This window comes from Macaca fascicularis, chromosome 12 (genome assembly GCF_037993035.2).
Source record: "Macaca fascicularis isolate 582-1 chromosome 12, T2T-MFA8v1.1".
NCBI classification, from domain to species: domain Eukaryota; kingdom Metazoa; phylum Chordata; class Mammalia; order Primates; family Cercopithecidae; genus Macaca; species Macaca fascicularis.
In genome coordinates this window covers 2,325,706-2,350,695 of record NC_088386.1, presented here as the reverse complement: position 1 = coordinate 2,350,695, position 24,990 = coordinate 2,325,706, and the positions used below count along the sequence as shown (strand labels likewise).

Genomic DNA, 24,990 nt, shown 5'->3' with positions numbered 1-24,990 from the left:
TGCATGACAGAACAAAGTTTATAGAAAGCTAGCATTAGACATGAAAATCATTAAATATTCACTCCCACACTTACATATAATCATCTATATCATACTTAATATGCTTAAGTATATTAAGTATAGAAGTATACTCATATACTTAACTCTCTTTACTTCTTAAATATACATACCAGAACATTTCAGCTGCACATGAGTGGATTAGGTTTGGAATCCCCGCCTCTGCATTGAACTGGTCCTGTCAGTTAATACTCCCATGTGTGGGCAGGGCGCATGAGTGGTTTATGTAAGGCCTCACGAGGATGCTTACGACTTCACTGCAACAGCTCAGAGATCTAGCTGACACACAAACAGAATTCTTCTTAACAGCTGCTGATAATTCAGTTCTGAATTAGTTTAGTCAATTAGCTAAATCTCTTAACAGTTTCTAGCTTTTGGCATATCTTGGTTATAAGCATTTTGACAGGTTTGGAACTACCACAGAAACCCTAAGATGTGGGACAAGAAATGAACTTGAAATCCATGTTCTCCTCTTTATGTCCTGCACAATTCTATAATCTTCTTTCCTGCCTCCTCCTTGTGGACTAAATAATCTGAATTCTTTGGTTAGGTACCCACATCTTCTTCCACCAAGTCTACAGAAATATTGCGGGGTAGTGAAAAGATCAAAGGGCATCCAACAGAGCCCTCCACTAATTCCCTTTTGGATGTGAGCAGATAAGGAGAACTCTGTGAGCCTCAGAGTTACCACCTGTAAAATGGAACTAGGAATTCCTTCCTGGAGGAGCTGCTGCGTTACCTAACGCATAAGGCACATGAGATACCTGGCATGCGATAGGTGATGAGTAAGTGACACTTAACTGATGCATTCTTCCTTGGAACTGGAACAAAGAATGAGATGTAAGTGCTCCAGATTTGCATAAGGCTAGGATTGAGTCTCCTCATTACAAACCAATTTGGGGAATTATAAAAGAAAATCTTTCACATGTGGAAATCTCTTGACTATCATTGGATCCAGTCAATCTTTGAGTTGGGAATTTTTGAACTAAAAGTTGACCTTCCTCCCCTCTTAAGCCACCACCCTGCCACTGTGCTCTCCTCTCAGCCAAGCTTCATCTGCATCCTCAGCACCCTCTCCTCATGCCCTTGGCAGTCTGGCTCCCACCCGCAGCAAGCCTCTGCAGCAGCTGTCTTCCATGTCACACAGGACCTCCTGATTCACACAACCCATCATCCCTAACAGACACTGGGTCCCTCCACCTGATGGACGGGCTCTCTCAGGGCCCCAGCGTGACTCAACTCACATGGAGGTCTCTGGCAAGCAGAATTTTAGGAGAACATATGGGGCCATAATGTTGGCTATGCCTTGGGAGTTGAGCAGTGCTTTTGTATTCCAATATTTTACTGAAGACCTTCTATGTGCTAAGCAATCTGTTTGTCTCTTCCCATCCATTTTTTACATGAATTCTCACGTCGGCTTGCAAGCTGAATAGAATGTGGTGGTACTGGGTGACTTCCAAGGCTGGGTCATAAAAAGAATTACTGCTTCAGCCTGGCTCTCTCTTCCTCGTGATGCTTGCTCTTGGAACCCAGCTGCCAAGCCAGGAGGAAGCCACGGCCACACAGGGAGGGCCCATGTAAGCATTGTACCCAGCGTCCCCTACTGAGGTGCCAGCATCAATGTCTAGACCTGTGAGTGAGCCAGCCTTTTGGATGACTCCAGGCCAAACACCATCTGATGTAAACGGCTCGAGAGACCCAGAGACAGAACCTCTCACTAGGCCCAATTAGTCCACAGAGCTGTGAGGGATAATAATAAACAATTATTGTTTTCCAAGACACGGAGTTTGCGGTGTAGGGTTAGAAAAAGGAATGTTTGGGGATCAGATGGCGGATGGTGCAAACTGATTTGTACACTGTTTCTGCTCTAAGGGTTTTATTTTGTATACATGTAATAACTTGTCTGTAGCTAAGATAGAGTTGGTTAAGGTTATTTATTCTTGATTTTACTACTTGGCGGGTATTGAACCCACAGAGTCCTTCGTAGCCTTCTTTTTGTTGTGATGATGGAGGAGATAAGGCAAAGGAACTTTCAGTCTTTGTCCTTTCTTCTGAAAAGCTCTTGCACGTCTCCGCTTCGGGAAGAAATAGGTGGAATGCATTTCTGACACCACATACTCAGAGTTTGCACGGACGTCACAGGTTAAAGGCTCGGCTCAGAAGACTGCTTTCATTTCAGATACCAGCTGACTTCTGAGAACTGGCTGCAAATTTGGGTGTTCCTACTGCCTCCTAAGGTTTGATAATATGCTAGAGCAGCTCGCAGAACTCAGGGAAGCACTTTGCTTACGTGCTTAGTTTTATTGTAGCCAAAGGATACAAGCCTGAACCAGGAAAAAGGAGACTGCACGGGTGAACTCTGGAGGGTTCTGAACGTGAAGCTTCATGTCTTCAGGACGTAACCCCTCCCAGCACGACTGTGTACATCACCAACCAGACAAACTCACCTGAGCCTCAGGGACCAGTTTTCCCAGCAGTTTAATTACGTGGCCTGACTACATGGACACATGTTTAAACTACATGGCCACATGATTAAACTCAATCTCCAGTCCCCCTCCTCTCCTGGGAGGTCATGCCAAGATCAGCTGGCTCAAAACCCCAGTCTCTAATCACATGGTTGGTCTGTCCAGCATGGTCAGCCCGCTTTCTGAAAGTATTTTGATGCCCACTTGAGTCACCTCATTAACATAAACTCAACTCAGGTGTGATCTGAGGGGCTTGCCATGAATAACAGACACTCCTATCATTCTAAGGACATAGAGGACACCTACCAGGAACTGGGGACAAGGCCAGCCAAATGCTTCATTATAAAACAGAAGGCTCGCGCGTATAATCCCAGCACTTTGGGAGACCGAGGTGGATGGATCACAAGGTCAAGAGATTGAGACCATCCCGGTCAACACGGTGAAACCCCGTCTCTACTAAAAATACAAAATTAGCTGGGCGTGGTGATGTGTGCCTATAGTCCCAGCTACTCGGAGGCTGAAGCAGGAGAATCACTTGAACCTGGGAGGCGGAGGTTGCAGTGAACTGAGATCGTGCCACTGCACTCCAGCCTGGTGACAGAGGGAGACTCCATCTAAAACAAAACAAAACAAACAAACAACAGAAGACTTCTGTCCTTACCCTGTTCAATAAGTTTTTCTCATTCCTTGATATTCCAAACAGGCTGTACTTATCCTCTTTGGAATCCCAAGTCAAATCTAGAAAGACCTTAAACCATCTAAACACTGGATAAGTAGTGCCACATTTTAAACTTTTCTCTCCTTGATCCCAGGAGACTGAAAATGGTTTAAAGTAGTGTTTGTGTAATAGAGATATTTATATGCAACTGGCTGAGAATGACGAAGCAAGGAAAGCAGTCAGATATATGTCCTTGCCACTCCAGGGCACCCTACCTTCGGGAGCACAAGGAAGCAGAAGAGGGTCCTGGATTTAATGATTGAGTCATGGTTTGTGAAAGTCTTCTCATTTGTGAAAGATGGATGTTACAAGGCTGATGTAGAGGCTGAATGGGATGGTGCATGCATGCACGGTCCCTGGTACACAGCCTGTCCTACAGCAGGATATCAGTAACAGCAACTGCTATCATGACTAGACTATCATCGAAGTATGGTGGATAAAAGTGTAGGCTCTAACACAAATTACTGGGGGCATCCTGGTCACCTTCATTTGTGGCATCTAAACATGGACAATTGTTTCTAACTTTCTGTGTTTGAGGTCTCTTCTCTGTGAAATGAGGTTAACACATGTGGTTACCATATAGAGTTTGTTTGTTTTGAGTCTGAGTTTCACTCTTGTTGCCAGCCTGGAGTGCAATGGCGTGATCTCAGCTCACTGCAACCTTCGCCTACCAGGTTCAAATGATTCTCCTGCCTCAGCCTCCCGAGTAGCTAGGATTACAGGCACCTGCCACCACGCCTGGCTAATTTTTTGTATTTTTAGTAGAGATGGGATTTCTCCATGTTGGCCAGATGGTCTCGAGCTCCTGACCTCAGATGATCCACCCGCCTCAGCCTCTCAGAGTGCTGGGATTACAGGCATGAGCCAACCACACCCAGCCTAGAGTTCTTAAAATAACTTACGTGGTCTCATAGGTTTAATGCAGTACTCGGAAAAAGTAAATACTTTTAAAATGTTAGCTCTTTTTACTGTCTTCGAGTCTCTTTCCTACATTTGGTGTCTGGAGAGTTGGTTTCCAGACCACATGCCTCACTCAAGTTGGGTAAGTAACCTTGGGTTCTGCATCTGTTGAAAGAGGCCAGTGGATTAAACGGCCTAGAAGGTTTCCACTAGTACTCCTGTGGCTCACTGGAGATCAGATCAGATGGGTTTTGAGTGTGCAGGCTCACAGGTGGGATGGATTCCCAGCAGCAGTGGTCCTGCTGGCTGGGCCTCCTCTCACTGTGCTTGTCATTTTCTCAGTCATGGTCCCTTAAAAACCTGGAGCTTGTGCAAATCGAAACCACAATGAGATACCATCTCACAACAGTTAGAATGGCAAGCATTAAAAAGTCAGGAAACAACAGATGCTAGAGAGGATGTGGAGAAATAGGAACGCTTTTACACTGTTGGTGGGAGTGTAAATTAGTTAAACCATTGTGGAAGACAGGATCTAGAACCAGAAATACCATTTGACCCAGCAATCCGTGACTGGGTATATACCCAAAGGATTATAAATCATTCTACTATAAAGACACATGCACACAGATGTTTATTGCAGCACTGTTCACAATAACAAAGACTTGGAACCAACCCAAATGCCCATCAATGATAGACTGGATACAGAAAATGCGGCACAAACACCATGGAGCCATATGCAGCCATAAAAAGGATGAGTTCATGTCCTTTGCCTGGACATGTATGAAGCTGGAAACCACTATTCTCAGCAAACTAGCACAGGAACCCCTGAAAACCAAACACTGCATGTTCTCACCCGTAAGTGGGAGTTGAACAATGAGAACACTTGGACACAGGGTGGGGAACATCACACACTGGGGCCTGTCGTGGGGTGGGGGGTTGGGGGAGGGACAGCATTAGGAGAAATATCTAATGTAGATGACGGGCTGATGGGTGCAGCAAACCACCATGGCACGTGTATACCTATGTAACAAACCTGCACGTTCTGCTCATGTATCCCGGAACTTAAAGTATAATAAAAAAGACAAAAACAAACCTGGAGCTTGCAAGCTAGTTTCTCCTCTCCTTCTCTATCCCCTCCCCACACCTACCCTGAAAGGAACACTGTGTCAGTACATTCTTTGTTTTTGTCTCAGTTCTACTTCTGTGGAAAATGCTTTGCAACAAAATCTCCTAAAAAGACAGTGAGAGGAGAGCAGGACCCGGGTAGAAGTTATTAACGAGGCGAGAGCATGCATAGAGCCTTCATTATCAGGAAGAAGTACCACTTGAAGGCTGCAGTTGCTTTTTTATTACAAATCCCACTTTCCAATGCTCTAGCCCTTTAGCTTGAGAACCGGCATACTCAGCCCCCAAGGAGGTAATTAAGACAAGAAAGACATTTATTCGACTGAAGAATAGACAGAGAAGCTGCCAGCCCATCCTTGGATGGTACATTGGGTCCCAACACCCTAGAGGACAAGACGTGCCAGCTGCCGCCACGCTGGGAGCGCTCAGCCAGCAACTGTCTTTACAGAAGCCTGCGGCAGGGCTCCCACTGCCCGCCTTGCCATGCAGTCCTTATCACAAATAACAACAGCTCCTGCTTCACAATCCTCTAGGGAGGCATTCAATTCGCAGAAGTCCACAGGCAGACATTAGTATTCTCTCACAGGAAAGCAACCTGGTACTCAGAAAAGTTACGTTGCTTGCCCAGTGCCATAGGTGCTTTCTTTTTGCCATTGACTTTTCTGTCCATAGTCACACACACACACACATACACACACACACACACACACACACACACTTTCAGGCATAGCAAGAAAACAATGACCTTTTCAGCTAGTCGTATCTACCAGGGACCCAGAGGGAGGGAACTGGCCACACAGGACACAGGCATTTGCTGTTGTTGTCTTAGCAAGCGGCTCCTTTTACTGGGGGAAGTCCTGCCTCGTGAATTAGATTTAGGGTTAGGGAGTTAGGGAATATCGAAAGTGACAGTAGGGATCTGTTCTTTTAGATCTGACTCACATCCTGCTCTCAGACACTGCCAGCCACAACCTTCTTTTCCTCAGGGGTTGCAGAGAACATCAACTCCAACAACCACTTAGCACATTCTTAGGCTTACTGACCACTGCCCTCGCCAAGGATGCCAGAGGCTCCCTTGTCCCACTCCATGTTGCTGTGAGAACAAAGGCAAGTGGGGAGTGATGTGGACCCCTTTTCGCTTATTAGTGATAGGGACAGTGAGCACAGCACATGCCCAGACAGACCGAGCAGCCAAGGGTGGTGGCTGTGTTTCACAGCATCCCTGCATCCTGTCGAATCTTACAGGAAACACAGCTCTGGTGATAGCTGCAGGTCAGGATCTCTAAGCATGTACACATTCATTCTCTAAGCATGGACATCCAAGCACCTGGCTCTGTGTTGCTTCACTATGGCGGTACAGTGCATAGGGCTTTTTTAAAAACTGTGATGACTTCACACCACATCTAAAAATTATTTGACGTGCTCCCAGCAAGAAGTGGAGCCTGAGTCCTCTTTCCTTGAGTGTGGCCTGGCCTTGGTAATTCCTCTCAACTGAACAGAATGTGTTGGAAGGCACTGGGTGACTTCCAAGGCTGGGTCATAAAAAGAATTACTGCTTCAGCCTGGCTCTCTCTTCCTCGTGATGCTTGCTCTTGGAACCCAGCTGCCAAGCCAGGAGGAAGCCACGGCCACACAGGGAGGGCCCATGTAAGCATTGTACCCAGCGTCCCCTACTGAGGTGCCAGCATCAATGTCTAGACCTGTGAGTGAGCCAGCCTTTTGGATGACTCCAGGCCAAACACCATCTGATGTAAATGACTTGAGAGACCCAGAGACAGAACCTCTCACTAGGCCCAATTAGTCCACAGAGCTGTGAGGGATAATAATAAACAATTATTGTTTTCCAAGACACGGAGTTTGGGGTGTAGGGTTAGAAAAAGGAGTGTTTGGGGATCAGATGGCGGATGGTGCATGTACTGATTTGTACACTGTTTCTGCTCTAAGGGTTTTATTTTGTATACATGTAGTAACTTTTCTGTAGTTAAGATAGAGTTGGTTAAGGTTGTTTATTCTTGGTTTTGCTCCTGGGGACGTATATTGAACCCACGGAGTCAATGGCGGGGTATATATTGGGTCAGAAAGCTGGACTGGGACCTAACCCTTTAAAATCTGATGGACTCAGGGTGGCAGGGTTTTCTTTGGATCAGAAATCTCTGACACGCCACACTGACTGGGGACGTAAGGCTCCATTGCTAGGGTCCCAGCTGCCTGCCTGGAGTGGCATGTCACCAGCCAGTCCACAGACACAGGCTAAAGAAAAAAGCAGTCACTTCCTCACAGTCAGAAAAGATGAAACTCTGATTCCATTCCTGTCCAACTCTTTCCAGCAAATTCTAGGTGTCCTGGGGAAGGGGTGAGGAGGTAGAGGTGAGTCTAGCTCCCTGCAGCACTGTGGCCCCAGCCAGAAATAAATAAATCAGTCAGAAATAGCCCTGATTTCTATTATGACACACTCCATACTCTGTCGTGGGGCCTTTCATGGAGGCTACATAAATGCGTTTGGAATCTCTTTTATCCAAGAAAAATAAAAACATGTCCCCCAAAAAAGCCTTATACAGGAATTTTTGTTACATGTATTCAAAATAGCAAAAAAAAAAAAAAAATAGAAACATCACAGGTATCTATCAACAGGAGAGTGAATAAGTAAACTGTAGTCTATTCATAAAATAAAGTATGACTCAGAAATTAAAAGGAACAAACTGTGTTTACATACAACAATGTGAAAGAGTCTCAAAACCATAATACTGAATAAATCAAACTGTACATGGAAGACCATGCAGAGTATAACTTCTCATGTGAAATTCTGAAAGAAGGAAAACACTCTTTGTTCTGAAAACATCAAACCGTGGAGAGCAGCCTTTTTGGAGATGAGGGTGAGGATGGATGCATGGGGTGGGGGTACTTCCTGGGGTGGAGTCATGTTCTACATCTTGAAGAGGTTTTGTCTTGCACAGGTGTGCACATTTTACAGAACACATGCAATGCTACATGGAAGGTCTGTGTATTCCACTTGGTATAAATTGTACCTATAGAAACAAGAACCATGAACTCATGTACCGTGCTAGTTAATAATACACGTGCTGAAGTATTTGGGATGCTCTGTCAGGATGTCTGAAACTTGCCTTGAAAAGGATTGAAAATAAGATGATTTGATGGATGGATAGAAACTGACTAAAACAAAGAAAGCAAACTACTGATTGTAGAGGTTAGGTGATAATGCTGTGGTATAAATGTATCTCCCAAATTTCATGTGTTGAAGATGTAATCCTCAAAATCCCATGTTGATCAAAGGTGGGGTTTTGGGGAGTTAATTAGAATTAAATAAAGCCATCAGCATGAAGGAGAGGGACTTGAGTTGACACACATGCCATGTTCTCTTACTGTTTTGCTTTCAGCCCTATCATGATGCAGCACAAAGCCCTCCCCAGAAGCTGACCAGACAGCCACCTGATCTTGGACTTCACAGCCTCCAGAACTGTAAGAGGTAAACTTTTCCTTTATATCCAGTATCAGCGAGAGCCTGAATCTTCTTAGAGATTAAGTGGCCATGACCAAAATGTTGATAGGAATCTCGGCAGTACAGGGCATTCTGCTGAGGTCTCAGATAGATCTGAGTAACAAGGTATTGGAAACTAGGGTGAAGGCCATTCTTGCCATTCTTGTTAGACAGTTGCAAAGGCCTTGGCTGCATTGTGTCCACGTTTAAGAGCTTTATGGAATGTAGAACTGAAGAGTGATGAACTAGCATATCTAGCAGAACTATCTAAGCAGCAAAGCATTCAAACTGCTGCATGGTTACTTTTAACTGTAGACAGTGAGATGTGGGAGTTAAAAAATGACTTAAAATGGAATGTATAATTAAAAGGGAAGCAGTATATAAAGATTTGGGGGAAAAAATGCAGCCTGTCCATGTGGTAGAGAATGAAAGAGCATTTTCAGCAGAGGAAACCAAGAGTGTGACCAAGTGACTGACTGATAAGAAGACTAGTGTGGATAGAACAAAGCCAGAGGCTATTCATCAAAACAACGGGAGAAAAACTCAAAGGCATTTTAGAGATCTTTGAGTGCAACACTGTGCATAACGGCTCAGGTGTCTCCTCCTCTTTTTATGAAACCAGCAGTTCCATCACCAGGGTTTCAGCCTAATGATCTTTTAAAGTTCTAATGACCTCTCAATGGCCCCCCTCCAATCAACATGAATTCAGCCATTAAACTTCCAGCGCATGCAATTTCAGGGATTGAACTACAGCTTGAGTCCAGTCCATGCTCCCTGTATTCTGGTGCAGTAATCTTGGCTGCCCCAGCTGTGGTTCTAGTGAGTCTGGGTGCAGCTTGACCCACTACCCTCCAAGGTACAAGTCATAAATCTTGGTGAAGTCCATGGTGTGCTAATTCTGCAGAATGCAAGAGCTGTGGAGGCACAGCAGCTTCCACTGAGATTTCACAGGATATACCAAACAACCTGGGGGCCCATGCAGAGACTCGTGGCAGGGTTGGAGCCACCCCAGAGAGTGCCTACTAGGGCAATGCCTAATGGAGCTACAGAGTTGGGACCACTACCAAGACCCCACAACTGTAGAGTTCCCAGCATGCAACACCAGCCTGGAAGCACTGAAGTGTGGACTGAGCCCACCAAAGCCACAGGGGTGGAGCTGCCTAAGGCGTTGAGGGCCCAACCCCTCTACTGGTGTGTCTGGGAGGCAGCACATGGAGTGAAAGAATATTCTGGAGTCTTGAGACTTAATATTGTTTTCCCAATTGGGTTTTGGACTTGGGACCAGTTATCTGTTCTTCTTGTTACTCCATTTTGAATAGTGACATCTATCCCATGCCTGTCCCATCATTGTATTTTGAAAGTAGACAGCTCCTTTTGATTCCAAAGGCTCACAGCTGGATGGGATTTGCCATGGGATGAATCATGCCTTGAGTCTCACATGTATCTGACTCAAGTGAGATTCTGAACTTTGAACGTTTAAGTTGATGCCAGAAGGAGTCAAGACATTGGAGCTATTGGGATGGGGTGAATGTATTTTGCATGTGAGAAGGACATGAATTTTAGGGGTGAGGGAAGAATGCTCTGGTTTGAATGTGTCCTCCAAGTTTTATGTACTGGAAATTTAATCCCTGAAATCAAATGTTGATTGGAGGTGGGGTCATGGGAGGTAATTAGGATTTAAAAAGTTCATTAGAACTGATGGCTTTATAAGAAGAGGGAGAGACAGCTGAGCTGTCATGCATGCTATTGCTCTCTAGTCATCTGATACTTTCTGCTCTGTCATGACTCAGCAGGAAGGCCCTCACCAGATGCCAGCACCATGCTCCTGGACTTGCCAGCCTTTAGAATCATGAGCTATATAAATTTATGTTCATTGTAAATCACCCGGTCTGTGGTATTCTGTTACAGTGGCAGAAAATGAACTAAGACAGGTATCCAGGTGTTTGCTTTCAAGTTCTTTCCACTTTTCTCTCTTTGAAAGTCCTTATATAGGAGTTAGAAAATAGAGTGGGGGGCACAACCTTGGCATGCTCCCATCCCCCACCTCTGGCATAATTTGTGGAAATAAATAAATCGTCACTTACTTATTTATTTCGAGATGGGGTCTCGCTCTGTCACCAAGGCTGGAGTGCAATGGCACAATCATGGCTCACTGCAACCGCCGCCTCCCAGATTCAATCATTTATCCTGCCTCAGCCTCCCGAGTGGCTGGGATGTCAGGTGCACACCACCATGCCCAGCTAATTTTTTGTATTTTTAGTAGAGACGGGGTTTTACCATGTTGGCCAGGCTGGGTTTGAACCCCTGACCTCAGGCGATCCATCTGCCTTGGTGTCCCAAAATGCTGGGATTACAGGCATGAGCCACTGTGCCCAGCCCACTTACTTTTCTTTTCTTTTTTTAAATCTGAGAAGGGAGACATTTTGTGCATAAAATGTAAGGAGTTCAGCGGTCAGATCTGTGTCCCTTGTACATTGCAGCCTTGTGCTTGGCTGTGAAGAGAGAGGTGTACTTTCTTTCTGTGTGTCTTGTATCATAATTAGCTCTCCTGCCAAAATCCTGAGCGACAGTGACATCTGAGTCCACACGCAGGTTCTAGAAGGCAGCAACCCATGCCAGGATTGCCCCGACAGCATTCTCTGAACCTGCCCAGTGACTGGCAGAGTCCACGCTTTCATTCTTGTCATCCAGCAGGCTGAGCAGACAGTATGGGGTTAGGAGCACGTTGCATTCTGCACCAGGGTGCTGAGGAAGAATAAGGAAAGCCATATTTTAAATCAACAACAAAAGGGAAGAAAGATTTTTCAGGAGGTTCTAAGTGTGCCTTCATGTAGGCTTATTTTGTAAACCAGAAAGCCACGCTGATAGGACAGACCCTAAATGGGGAAATCAACTGACAACGCTTTGCAGATTTATTTTCATTATGCTCTAAACCAAATGTCTGTGCTCATTAAACAGACTTGTTGTGGGATAATTTATCTTAAACTCTGGGCACACAGTCGTTCCACCAGAACAACTGACCCTTGGTGGAGTTGACTGTGGGGAGAGAACAGTGTCAGCTTTGCCCTGACATCCCACCCAGTGCTGACCTGTCTCCAGAGAGACCGGAATCATGGTGAGAGTCCTATACCGAGATCAGCTAGCAGCCTCTTCCTCCCTTCCCGGTCCCCTCCCCTACAGCTGCATTCACAGGGTTCAGGGCAGGCCCATCCATGACTGTTGGCAGTGGGATTCCCACCCCTAGGATCCAGCCCACCCGCAATCCCAGGAACAGAGCTGGGTCCAGGCCCACGCATGGGGTCTGCACCCAGGGCCCGCAGGCCCTCACTTCCGCTCCTCACACCTGCAGTCACAGCGCAGTCTGCTCTCTGGCAGAAGCTCTGGCTCCAAGTTGGACTTGGATTTTAAGCACAGCTCTGATATCCACTGTTACTGTCATCTCTATTCTAAGGAAAGTTCATACCTCATGCTACCGAGGGGAGGGCAAAAGGAGAAGTGAATACAAATGGCCTAGCACATTTGCTGGTCATAATAGTTAACAACAAATACCAAAGCAACATAAATAAGGGGAAGCTCTTTGTTGTTCATTCCATGCAGAAGGGCCTCCTCTCTGCCCCCACACTCTGTGAGGGAAGGAGGAGTGAATTATCTAACTGGTACATTTGGGAGCAGAAGCTGGGTGCACGTGTTCAGTCAGCTTCTCCTTCTTGTTTCTTGGGGATTTGCCACCTTGGGGGACCCTCATTTGGTTCCGTCCCTTCATGCCATGAACTCCCAGGCACAGGCTCTGCCACAGAAAGGGAGACTGAAGCTCCTCCTTGCCTGGCACTGAGCCAGCTGGTTCCATCTGGGGTTCAGCTGAAGAAGCCTTGTCCCAGCAGCTCCCTCACTGCAGGACGATAATCTAAGGTCCACCTGTGTGAGACCTCCCCTCCCAGAGAAAACAAGAGCAAGGAAAACTACACCAAAGGGGCAGGCAGAGTGGTGACATAAGCCCCGTCACAGCAGGGGAGGTTGCCCTGTGCTGGATGCATGTGCCAGGCAGTGAGGTGGATGGGGCCAGTTGCCTTTGATAAGTGGGGATGGGCCAGACACATGGGCTTTGGAGAAGGGAGAGGTCTGCAGGGTAGAAAGTGATTTCCTGAAAGTAACAAGATGTGCGTTGGACCTTCCTGGCTGGTGTGTGCATTATATGATAGGATGATGATTCCAGGCCATTTATGAGAGTCCTTCACTCCACGGTGGTGGCAGGCCCAGCTACGCTGCTCACTGTGATGTGAGATTCAGCCAGGTGACCTGAGACCCTCACTGTAGTCTTCCAGGGAGACTGCGAGGGGACACTAAGGGATTTGCAGCCTGTCTACGCTCTCCTTGATGCTTCCTCATGCCCTCCTGGCACCAAAAGGGTCCCATTCTACAGCAGACGGGCAAGATGAGGCCGTGTTCCTGGCTACCTGTGCCTGCTGCCTCTGCAAGGCACAGGCCTCCTGTGCTGCAACCAGTCAGGGGCTCCGGGAAGTCTGCTCTGGGAAGCCGGAATTTCCAAAGCAGAGGCTTAGGAAACAGAGCACTGGAGACTTGATTTATTTTCCTTCTCTTTCCTGCTGTCTCCTTCTTACTACATGAGAAATTATATAAAATAATATAATGAACACCCATTTCCTCACCACCAGCTTTAGCAAGTTTGAATATGTTGTCCGTTGGCTTCACATTTTTAAGCAGAGGGCCTTGCATACCCCTCCTTGAGGGCATCCGTGTCCCTCATCCAGAGATAGGAACGTTTGTGTCAAATATCAATAAACAATTGTTCTGCATCTATTCCCATGCTCAAAACATCAAATACTAATTTGTAGAGTTTTAAAATGTTACTCTAAATAATATTTAGTAACATGATACTCTAAATATGATTATGTAATTTGGTTTTGACACAGAATTGAATATTTTTGGAATTGAAATATATTTATAAGTGTATTAGGCTGAAATCCTTGAAACCGCTGTTATTGTAGGTTTGAAACAGTTGAGCATTAGCATTTGTACATCACTCAACTGCACGGCTCTAGTAAATCATTTTTAACTTTAAATAATTTTATATTGCCTGAATCTATCACAATGTATTAATGCCTTTTACTGCTGGTAGTCATTTAGGGTATATCTAGTTATCCCTCATTATGTTCCCACAATAATGATTATGCATGTCAACTTGGGAACACTGTATTGAAATATTCTAGAACTGTGCTGTCAAACGCAGTATCACTAGCCTTATATGGCCATTTAGATGGATTAAAATTAAACTTAAATACTATTAAAAATTTAGATCCTCAGTCAGAGGATTAGCCGCATTTAAAGTACTTACTACACACGTGGCCAGTGGCCGCTGCGTTAGCACAGAACGTTGCAGAAGGTATTATTGAACAGCGCTTTTCAAAGAATGAACTTCTGTTTTGCTTGATGCTCTCATCCCATGTTTTTTATCTTATGTTTTTTATTATTTTCCTTTACTTTTTCTATAAGTTAGATGCATTGCTTTCATTGTTTCTTGAATTAGATGCTTAGTTCATTAATTAGCAGTGGTTTTTTTTTTTTCCATTGCTAATGTAGGCATTTGAGACATTTTCTTTCTAGGCACTATTCAGCCAGTGTTTCTACACAGTGTTTTCATTGTCATTCATTACTGCACTTATCCAACAACTAGCAGCCAGGTGCCTGCCCTGGGTTCCAGTCCTGCTCTGGATGCTGGCGCACAGCACTGAACGAGAGGTCCACATTCATGCCTTCCCAGAACATGTTCTAGTGGGGTGCAGGTGGCACCTGCAGGACTCCCCGTCTGCTGTTGGAAGATGCACATCATGAAGAAGCAGAACCGCAGAGCCAGGGTACAGTGGGGTTGTGGTGGGGCTCAGGGGCTCAGGGCATTTGGGCCCAGACCTGAGTGAGGGTGGGAGGGAGCCACATAGAGCAGAGGTGCATCCCATAGGGCAGAGGACACAGCTGGGCAAAGGCCGTGAGGTGAGACTGGAAACAGCAGGGACCAAGGAGACAGCAGCAAGCAGGTCCTCAATGCTCCAGTGGGCAGGACCCAAGCAGGAGAGACACATCACCCGGTTGCTGGGCCCAGGGATATGTCACAATCTTCTCCATGGGCAGGGTGCGGGCAGAACAGGAGAGTCACATCACCTACGTGATGATGGATGCAGAGACATGTCACAAGGGCTATCTGTGAGCAGGGTCCAGGCAGGAACCTTCCATCGCCCAGGTGTTGGGCCCAGCATTACGTCACAAAACCCAAAGTATGTGGGGCCAAGGCAAAAGAGGAGAGTCCCATCACCTAGGTGTTGGGTCCAGTGATATGTCACAATCCCCCCTTTTGGCTGGAGCCAGGCAGGAGAGGAGAGTCATATCTCCTAGGTGATAAATGAAAAGATAAGTCATAATACCCCTGAGGGCAGGGGCCATGCAGGAGAGTTGTATCACCAAGGTGTGGTACCCAGCAATATGGCACAATACACAAAGTATGCAGGGCGCGGGCAGGAGAGGAGAGTCACGTCACCTAGGTGCTCGGCCCAGTGATACATCGCAATCTCTCCTTGGGCAGAGCCAAGCAGTCAAAAAGACTTCTATCACCTACGTGCTGAGTCCAGCAATATGTCACTATACACCCTGAGGGGTGGGCCCAGGCAAGAGACTCATGTCACCTCGGTGAGGGGTAGAGCTGTGTCACAAGGCCCCTGTGGGCAGGGCTCAGGAAGGAGAGGTGAGTTACACAACCTAGGGGCTAGGTCCGGTTATATGTCACAATTACCCCAGTGGGCTGGCCCCAGGCATGAGAGGAGAGCCACATCACACAGGTGCTGGGCCAAGCAATACGTCACAATCCCCGCTGTGGACAGGTTCCAGGAGAAAGAGGAGAGTCACATCATCTAGGTGATGGGTCCAGAGATACGTGACAATGACCCCTGTGGGCAGGGACCAGGCAGAAGAACCACACTGCTCTTGTGCTGGGCCCAGCAATACGCCACCTGCTATTCTGTGGGCATGGTCCAGTCAGAAGAGGTCACCTAGGTGCTGGGCCCAGAGATATGTCACAATTTCTCCTACGAACAAAGCCCAGGTAAGAGAAGAAAGACCCATCAAATAGTTGATAGGCCCAGAGATATGTCACAGTGCCCCTGTGGGGAGAAGACTCCCATCACCTTGGAGCTGGGCCCAGCACATGTCACAGTGCCTTCTTGGGGCAGGGCCACGGCAAATGTGTAACTTCAACTTGGTGTCGGGGTCAGCGATCGGTCACAATCTCCCCTGTGGACGGAACTTAGGAAGAACAGAAAAGTCACATGAGCCAGATTTATTAAGGTTTCTATAAGTATAACTTCTACTGGTTTAGGAGATTCAGTTATAAATCTCCTTTTCATTCTTTTGGTGGTGACACGTAAGCTTTGAGGATATGTTCTTTATTTCAAAATGTCTTAAGTTGATCTGTAGTTTCCACTTTTGGTCAACAAGTGTGAGAACTTTGATACTGTTTCTTTAACTACTCACTCTTCTCATTTTGCAAGTTTCTTCTTACCTGATGTTTCATTTCACCTTGTTTCTATATTTAGTTATTTCTTGCTTGATATCCTCTATCCTGACAACTTTCTTTTTCTCTATTTTCATGTTTGTCTTAATTCTTTCTTCATGGTTAAGTTTCTTTCACTATGAAGCATGTATTTTTTTAGTTCTTTCAGTCTTTGAGTGGTTAACTTAGCCTTTGCTCGGAAACATCTTTATTTGAATAACCTTCAGTGCTCATGCTCACCTTGTAGATCATCTTCTGGGCTCTGTTATTATGAATAGAAGTCTCCGTGTCCTTCCTGTGCAGATACTCTGGCTAGTTTTCTCTTGTGGGTTGCAGTTTAATCAGTGGATCTCGGTCTGGATTTATTTTCGTTCATTCTGCTTGGTGCTCATTATAATTCCCACACATGCAGAGAATAAGACTATGAGTGAGCTGCCTAAAGAGAGGCTATTGTGATTGAAAACCAAATCCTGAGATCAGCTCCACACATCACAACCTAATTGCATTTATTCCTGTTCTACTTAATGAACATCTCTGGAAATTAAGATTGAAGCCATAACTTTATTTTTTGCTAGAAAGAGAAACCTGGCCTGCAAGGTGGGAAGTCAGGAAAAAATTCTAAAGAGCTGTTGGTGTGGGAGCATCAAGGAGCCTGGGAGACAGGCCACAGTCCTGGGTTGTTTTTCCAGCCTGACACACATGCCAAGACCCGCGAACAAAGACTAGCTGGTCATCAGCTCCTCATAGATGGGGCAGCCTCCATGCTGATTTGGTCAGCAAGAGCTAAAGGGAGAACCTGTGCTCAGTCCATAAGGAATGCCCTTGCCTTCAGATGCCTGCTTGCTTGAAAAGAAAGTTGAGATAAGCTCATAGTCAAGTTTTATCAAGACATACCATTGACTTACTTTGCTTCAGAACAAGAGCCCTCTCTGTCCCTGACTGGCAGACACTGCCACTATTTCTGATCCTGACTCCTTTAGGAAGGCTAAATGTGCTTGATCTGAAGTGCCCTATTCCCCTCATTGACTGAGATAGGACCTGTTCTATCTCATCAGGAAACCTGGACTGCATTTTTCAGCTTAATGGTGTCAGCATGTCTCCGCAATAAGTACATTACAATAAATAAATATATGAATCTAAAAATCCCATTTGTTCAGATATTGTTAGTGGAAAATAAGGTTTGCCCAAATTATAGGAACATCTGAATTATTTTGTTTTTATTGGAGGCTAAAGGAAATTAACCAAATTACCTAAGGTCCCCAGCTAGCAATGTTTCAGTTCAGCTTTCACTTTCACTCTTCTAATATCCCTCTTCCTGCTCATCTCTCTGGGAAAAGTAAGAAATATTGAGGCAAAAGGTGAAAGAAATTTTATTAATATTAGAATGTGTTCAGTTGCAAGAAACAGAAAATTTACTGTCTTAAATCTTAAGGATATCAATCTATCACTTAACAGTAAGTTGTGCAGTGGGCCATTTAAGGGTTTATTCAATAAGTTTATCAAGAACTTAGTCTCTTGTGGGTATGTTAGCTTCTTATCTTCACATAGTCACTTTCCAATCTAAATATATCTGCAGCAATTCCAGGTTGCATTTTCATCCTAGAATCATAGACCTGCAGGATGTAAATGGGGATAAAAGTTCTCATCTTTTATTGGAAAATAAAACTTTCCCAGAAGCCTCAGAGTAAACGTCTTCTTATATCATTGGCCAGTATCAGTCACATGCCCAGCCCTAGCTGCAAGGGATGCTGAGAGCGAAAACTTGCAGCAAAATTCCTCAGTCCAGACACATTGCTGCTCCAATGCAAAATTAGGTTTCTATCAACAAAAATGTGAATGAATAACTTTTAAAGGAACTCACACATTTCCTCTGGAAATTGAGCACTCATGAGTTGCTGCTCAGAGCCATGTCTTGAGCATGAGTTTAGTCCCCCCAGCAGTGGCTCAGGGTGCTGACCTCCCTGCATAAGCATGGGCCCTACACCACTTTCCCTACAAATGCCTTCTCACCACACTCTGCAGTTTCCTAATCTTGGTCATCAGTGCCTGACCCTCAGAAGGCTGTCACTCATTCAACAGCATTGGCAGAGAGGCCGATGTGCACAAGGCCCTCTGGTGGGTGCTTGAGGACTGGGATCAAATCACCTGTAAGTGAAAGTAAGGAATATGCCAACTAAATAGGTGTGGGTACTTCAGAGGAGTATCATAAAGCTATGAGTACTTCAAAGGAGGAAGGACCCCATCCAAAAACAAACATTCTATTTACTCTCATCCAAAAACAAAAATATTCCACTAGTCCCACATCTCCATCCAGCTACTACCTACTACCCTTCTCTCCTTCCTTCTTTTTGCCTTACGGCAAATTTCTCCACCTCAAGTTTGTAATTTACTCTTTATTCTTTCTCTGCCTTCACTTACAGAAACTGCTGTTCTCAATGTCACCAATCACTTGGAGGTCACAAATCACTTGCAAAGTCAACAGACTCTTGTCTGCCCACACAGTCTTGAGAAAATGTGTCCAGGTGAATACAAAGCAGGGCATTCCAATTAGAACAATGTACAGAAGGGAAGGAGGTATGAGAATCTGAGGGGAGTTTGAGGAACAGAAAGTAGGCAGATATGTGTATAGTAATAAATGTAATAGATGATATTTTAGAAAACAGTAAACAGGGAATATATTCTGAATGCTTTTGAATACCCAGTTAGGCATCTGGACTTCCTCCTACAGATATGAAGCACCTCCAAAGAGTTTTACATGTGCTCTAAAAATTAAAGACAAAGTTAATCCCTAAACACCCACCTCACCCTCCTCGCCCCCTCCCCCCCAAAAAAAATAAGAAAGCAAAGATAATTCAATGGAGAAAGGAGAGGTTTTTCAAAAAATGATACCGAAACAAATGGACATCACATACAAAAAAATAAAACTAGACTAAGACTTCACTTTTTATAAAAATTAACATAAAATGGGTAATAAACCTAAATGTAAAATGTACAACTATTAAACTCCTAGAAGGCAACATAGATGAAAATTCTGGGTGACTTGAGGTTCGATTTTCTGATACACTAACAAAAGTGCAATCCATGAAAGAATAAATTGATAACTTGGACTTTAATAAACTTCTGATTTGTGAAATACATGGTTAAGAGAATGAAAAGACAAACTACAGACTGGGAGAAAATATTTTCAAAACACATATTTGATAAAGAACTGGTATTCAAAATATACAATCTATGCTTAAAAGTCAATAATAAGAAAACAAATGACCCAATTACAAAATGGGCAAGGTATCTGAACAGATACCTCATCAAAAAGATATTGAAATGCAATTAAGTACATGAAAATATGTTCAACATCAAATATCATCAAGAAATGTCACATTAAAACAACAGCAGTAAAATCATTCTTTATATTATTGTAAATGGCATTATGCATTTGTCAAAACCTATAAAACCGTACAACGCAAAAAGTGAATCCTAATATATGCTATAGATTTTAGTTAATAACAATATATCAACATCTGTTCATCAATTGTAGTAAATGTACCCAACTAATCCATAGTATGAGAATTCTTTATATTTTCTGCTCAGTTTCTCTGTAAACCTAAAACTGCTCTAAAAATAAAATAAATTAATTTTTTAAAATCACCAATAATAGCCCTTATTGTGTGCTTCTTGTTTTCTGATCCAAAGGTCTGTCTTCTCCAGATGCATTACTTCATTATCAGTTTCTGCACCTAAGTTTCATTAGTTATAATGTAACATCTTTAAAAAACGTATGTTGGTTTTGCTTTTCTTGCATCCCCCAAATACCTATTAAAAGTTCAGAGGTGGTAAATACATGGAGTTAAGACTTAAAGCATAATTTAACAACAGTGAAAATTTGAAATAAAATAATACTCTCCTTGGATACAAAGGCATTTTAGCTTTATGCTAGATGAAACTTTTAAGTTATCCAGTCTCCAGTGAACATTTATTCCAGCTCATTGAAGTTGAATATTCAGAGGACTCACTGAATTAATTTGTGCAGGAATGGTATTTTTAAGGGAGGCCATTGTAAATTCTAAATCATGAAGACTCTCTTGGCACCTCAGACAAGAATATGCTATATTGCGAATGTAGCATTAATTCCTAAAAATGAGCAGAATGTCCTCGTCTTCTTATTTTTTTGTGTGTATCAGCATTCTGTATGCAGTCCTTTAGTAAGCCACATTTAGAAATCAAATAGGAATCTCTAGGCCTGAAGGCACCTTCAGAGGTCGTTGGGGTCACTTCCACATTTCCAATGTTATTAAACTCCCCAAATTAAATCTCTCAGTTTATTAAATCTAGACTGTGCTGTTGCACAGGTTTCTGTGTGCTCACAAAACCTGTCTCTTTCATTCTGGGCACAGGCATAGCCCACACTTTCCAGCATTCCTTGTGGTTGGTGCAATCATGTGACTCAAGTCCAGGCAAAGGATTACGAACAAAAGACATATGTGTTACTTGGCCCATCCAAAGCTCATACAGCTGATACTCCTCCTATTTCCTTAACCGCAAGAAGAAAGAAAAAGTCCTCTAAGGATCCAGGATTGATGTGACCACAGACTGAAAGGAGCTTAGACTTAAGGGGCCAAATTCCCAGAGAGAAAGGAAGTTCTTTGAAATGACTGATGTGCTGTGGCTTATGCTGATGGAAGGATGAGAAGCCTAGGAGAAAGTCAAGCAGAAAGAAGTAGTTTCGCAGATCCCTTGGAGCCTTCTGAGAAGAGCAGAACAAAATTAAGACAAGATTTGCCAAAAAGACCAAGGTCCCAGAGAGAAGGGAAGTAAGCCTGTTCTCAATCTAGAATACAGGAGCGTAAGGTGAGCAGAAAGTGGTAAAAACCAGGAGTCAAAAGGTTAAAGGGTCTCAGTTACAACCTTTGGTGGGCTTTACTCTAAAAGTGAGGGTGAACCAGAAATACACCAACCCTTATGAAGACTGAAAGCCAACTTCCACCGTGCTCGAACACATCTTGGGTTAGAGTTATGTACCTCTACTGTAGCCACCTGCCAGAGGTGGCTGAGCCACAGCTGAAGAAATAGAACATTATCCAGGGTCTCTTCAATGTTTTATACATAGTGAGTGGCCTTTGTCGTTGCTATTTGTTTGTTTGTTTGTTTTTGAGACACCGTTTCGCTGTCGCCCAGGCGAATGAATGAAAAGACAAACTACAGACTGGGAGAAAATATTTTCAAAACACATATTTGATAAAGAACTGGTATTCAAAATATACACTCTACTCTTAAAAGTCAATAATAAGAAAACAAATGACCCAATTACAAAATGGACAGTGGTGCGATCTTGGCTCACTGCAACCTCCACCCACAAGGTTCAAGCAATTCTCATGCCTCAGCCTCTTGAGTAGCTGGGATTACAGGCACCCACCACCGCACCCAGCTAATTTTGTATTTTTAGTAGAGATGGGGGGTTTCACCATGTTGGCCAGGCTGGTCTCAAACTCCTGTCCTTGAGTGATTTGCCCGCCTTGGCCTCGCAAAGTGCTAAGATTATAGGCATGAGCCATAGTGCCTGGCCATGAGTGGCTTTTAATTTAATGTTATGAAGCATAAGAAACCAGTTCAAGAGAAAAATCCAACAACAGAAATACAGCAATGAAAAACACACTAGTAAATACTTGTTATTAATATGGTCAAGAAAATAAATGACACGATGGAGAAATCCACCAGAGGACTGGAATGTATTAATATTGAAAAGAATCAAATGAATTTTTAAAACTGAAGGAAACAAAAATGAAATTAGGAACTCAGCAAGTGAGCTTAATAACAGATTGGGCGACGCTGAAGAGAGGATTAGGAGATTGGGAGACACCAAACGGAATAAGCTCTGCTTACCTGTCTCTCTGAATACTAGTGAGAAAGAAAGATGAACCATACACATGAAAAAAATGTCAAAACACAAGCAACCTGGCCGGGCGCAGTGGCTCACGCCTATAATCCCTGCACTTTGGGAGGCCGAGGTGGGCAGATCACGAGGTCAGGAGATCGAGACCATCCTGGCTAACACGGTGAAACCCCGTCTCTACTAAAAAATAGAAAAAATTAGCTGAGCATGGTGGCGGGCGCCTATAGTCCCAGCTACTCTGTCTCAAAAAAAAAAAAAAAAGAAAGAAAGAAAAAAAACATAAGCAACCTAAGGACAATGATGAAAATATCTAACATTCATCTAATTCAATGTCCAGGAGGAGAGGGCAGAAAGAACGGATCAGACAAAATGTGTTAGGAGTGGATGATAATTCTCCAAAACAGATGAAAAACATGACAACAGATGTGAGAAGTACGATGAATTTCAGTGTAGTTGTTTCCTACCTCTGCTGTCGTGAATTACCACAAAATCAGTGGCTTAAAACAACACACATCTATTATCTCATAGTTTGCAGGTCCCAAGTCCAGGTAGGCTCACCTGGACCCTCTGCTTGGAGTCTCCCAGGGCTGAAATCAAGGTGTTCGCAAGCCAGGCGCTTATCTACAGGCTCCAGAAAAGGATCTGCTTCCAAGTTCCTTAGGTTTTTGGCAGAATGCAGTTCCTTGCTGCTGTGGAAATGAGTTTCCCTTTTGTTGGCTATCTGCTGGGATCCCCATCAACACTTTCTGTTCACTCAATTCCCTGTCATATTGTATACTTCATCTTCAAACGGCAGCAGCCTCCTAGTCTTCCTCACGCTTCAAATCTCTCTGAATGTACAAGATACAATTTTGCCAAGTTTCCTGCCACTGTTTTATAAGGATCCCATTTATTCTGGTTTCCAATACCAAGTCACTCACTTCCCTCTGAGCCCTGGCTAATAGTATCCTTCAAGTACAGATGTCTACTAACAGTCTGTTTACTGCAATTTAGGCTTTTTCTAAGGTGATTTCTAAGATGTTTCTAAAATTCTCCTTATTTTCCTCAACAGTGTCCTTATTTAATTGTCTTTTCAAAGGAACCTAGGATTTTTCTAGCATGCTTTCCAAAATTCTTCCAGTCTCCACTCACTGCCCAATTCCAAAGCTACTTCTATCATTTTCGGGCACAGAGAAGTAGAGGGAATGCCAAGTACTGGAAATAGCAAGGGCAGCAAACTAGGAGGGTTTTGAAAAATTCTAAGACAATAATCTCATATTGCTAAATAAAGTGCTTATTAGGAAGTAAAGGTGTGCTGGGAAATACCTCTTTGAGAACCTTGAAAGCCATTGTAAGGTATTTACAGTCTCTTCTGTAGACAATGAGGAGGCATCGAAGTCTTATTAAGACTCATGAGAAAGAAATTTTGCATAGATCAAGACAAACAAAAAGAGACAGTTACTTGAGGCAATCTTAATGAAAAACATTAAATTTCTAAAGTCTAGTAGGATAAGAGGTAGGGTGATGCAGTAGAAAAAAAGGACAAAGTCTGGGTTTAAGACCTTTCCGAGCAGCTATAGGCTCAGTGAATTGAGGCAAGTTCCTTAATGTCTCTGAGTCTCATTGTATTTGTCTGTCTGCAACAGGGCATCTCTAAATTGGGGATTCTGATTGGCCCAGAAGGAATCAACTACTGTGTCTGTGTGTGTAAGAACAGAGATAGGCAAAGTTGGCTTTAAGAAATGGAACATCCAGGCCATGCGCAGTGACTCACACCTGTAATCCCAGCACTTTGGGAGGCCGAGGCAGGAGGATCACGAAGTCAGCAGATTGAGACCATCCTGGCTAATACAGTGAAACCCTGTCTCTACTAAAAATAAAAATAAAAAATCAGCTGGGTGTGGTGGTGGGCGCCTGTAATCCCAGCTACTCGGGAGGCTGAAGCAGGAGAATTGCTTGAACCTGGGAGGCAGAGGTTGCAGTGAGCCAAGATCACACCACTGCACTCCAGCCTGGGTGACAGAGTAAGACTCCATCTCAAAAAACAAACAAAAAAACAAACAAAAACAGAAATGGAATATTCTTGAGGCAAGCAAAATCTAAAGAGTAACTGCTTAGGGTAGAATATTGGTTCAATCCTGAGTCAACATCTTGACTTAAAATGAAAGGTGCAATGGTAAGTCTGTAGCACATCATGGGTGCACCACCCAAATCCTCTCAGCCCTTCTCACTCCAGCCACTCCTTCGGTGACCGGGGCTGAGCAGCCTTGTGGCAACTTCAGACAGATGCTACCTGACTCTCGCTTCCTGCCATGGGATGAGCTGATGTCATGGCCTGCAGCATCTGTGCACCTCAGCTTCTGTCCTTGCACAACCCAGAGATGCCAGAGAGTTAACACCTTGGGCTACCTTTCACCAAGTGGGGTTAAGGGCTGAGGAAGAGCTCCTAAGGCTGCTCAGAAATCTTCCGCCCTAGTGATGGCAAATCCCATACTCGTCCTTGTCTTGCCTTTCCCCTCGTCCGCAAGCTCTCATCCTACCCCTGTAGTCCCCATTCTTGATCTCAATGATCACATCCCAAATAATCTACTTGCATGCAGGTCTCTGTTTCAGGTCCCTGCCTTCATGGGAACCCATGCTGTGGAAACACTAGGTAAAAATAAACTATCTACAGAAAGGGTCAGTCAGCAGAGGGTTGTGAGTGTCAACGAGCCACAAAAGCAGAGTTGGTGAAGCAAAGAAATGCAGGAGGTCTGCATGCCAGGGCAGTCCGGGGGAAATCCAAATATTCCAAATACAGGAAGAGAC

The 24,990-nt window shown here is 44.2% G+C and overlaps 1 protein-coding gene across 1 annotated transcript in view; it reads left to right on the top strand.

The window, feature by feature from the left end:
* Positions 1-24,990, top strand: part of LOC123567872 (uncharacterized) — a 189,586-nt gene that overhangs the window by 125,256 nt on the left and 39,340 nt on the right. Inside the window, exon 3 of the mRNA XM_045366862.3 lies at positions 8,661-8,749. Coding sequence (XP_045222797.2) covers positions 8,661-8,749 — 89 coding nt within the window. The remainder of the gene's footprint in view (positions 1-8,660; positions 8,750-24,990) is intronic.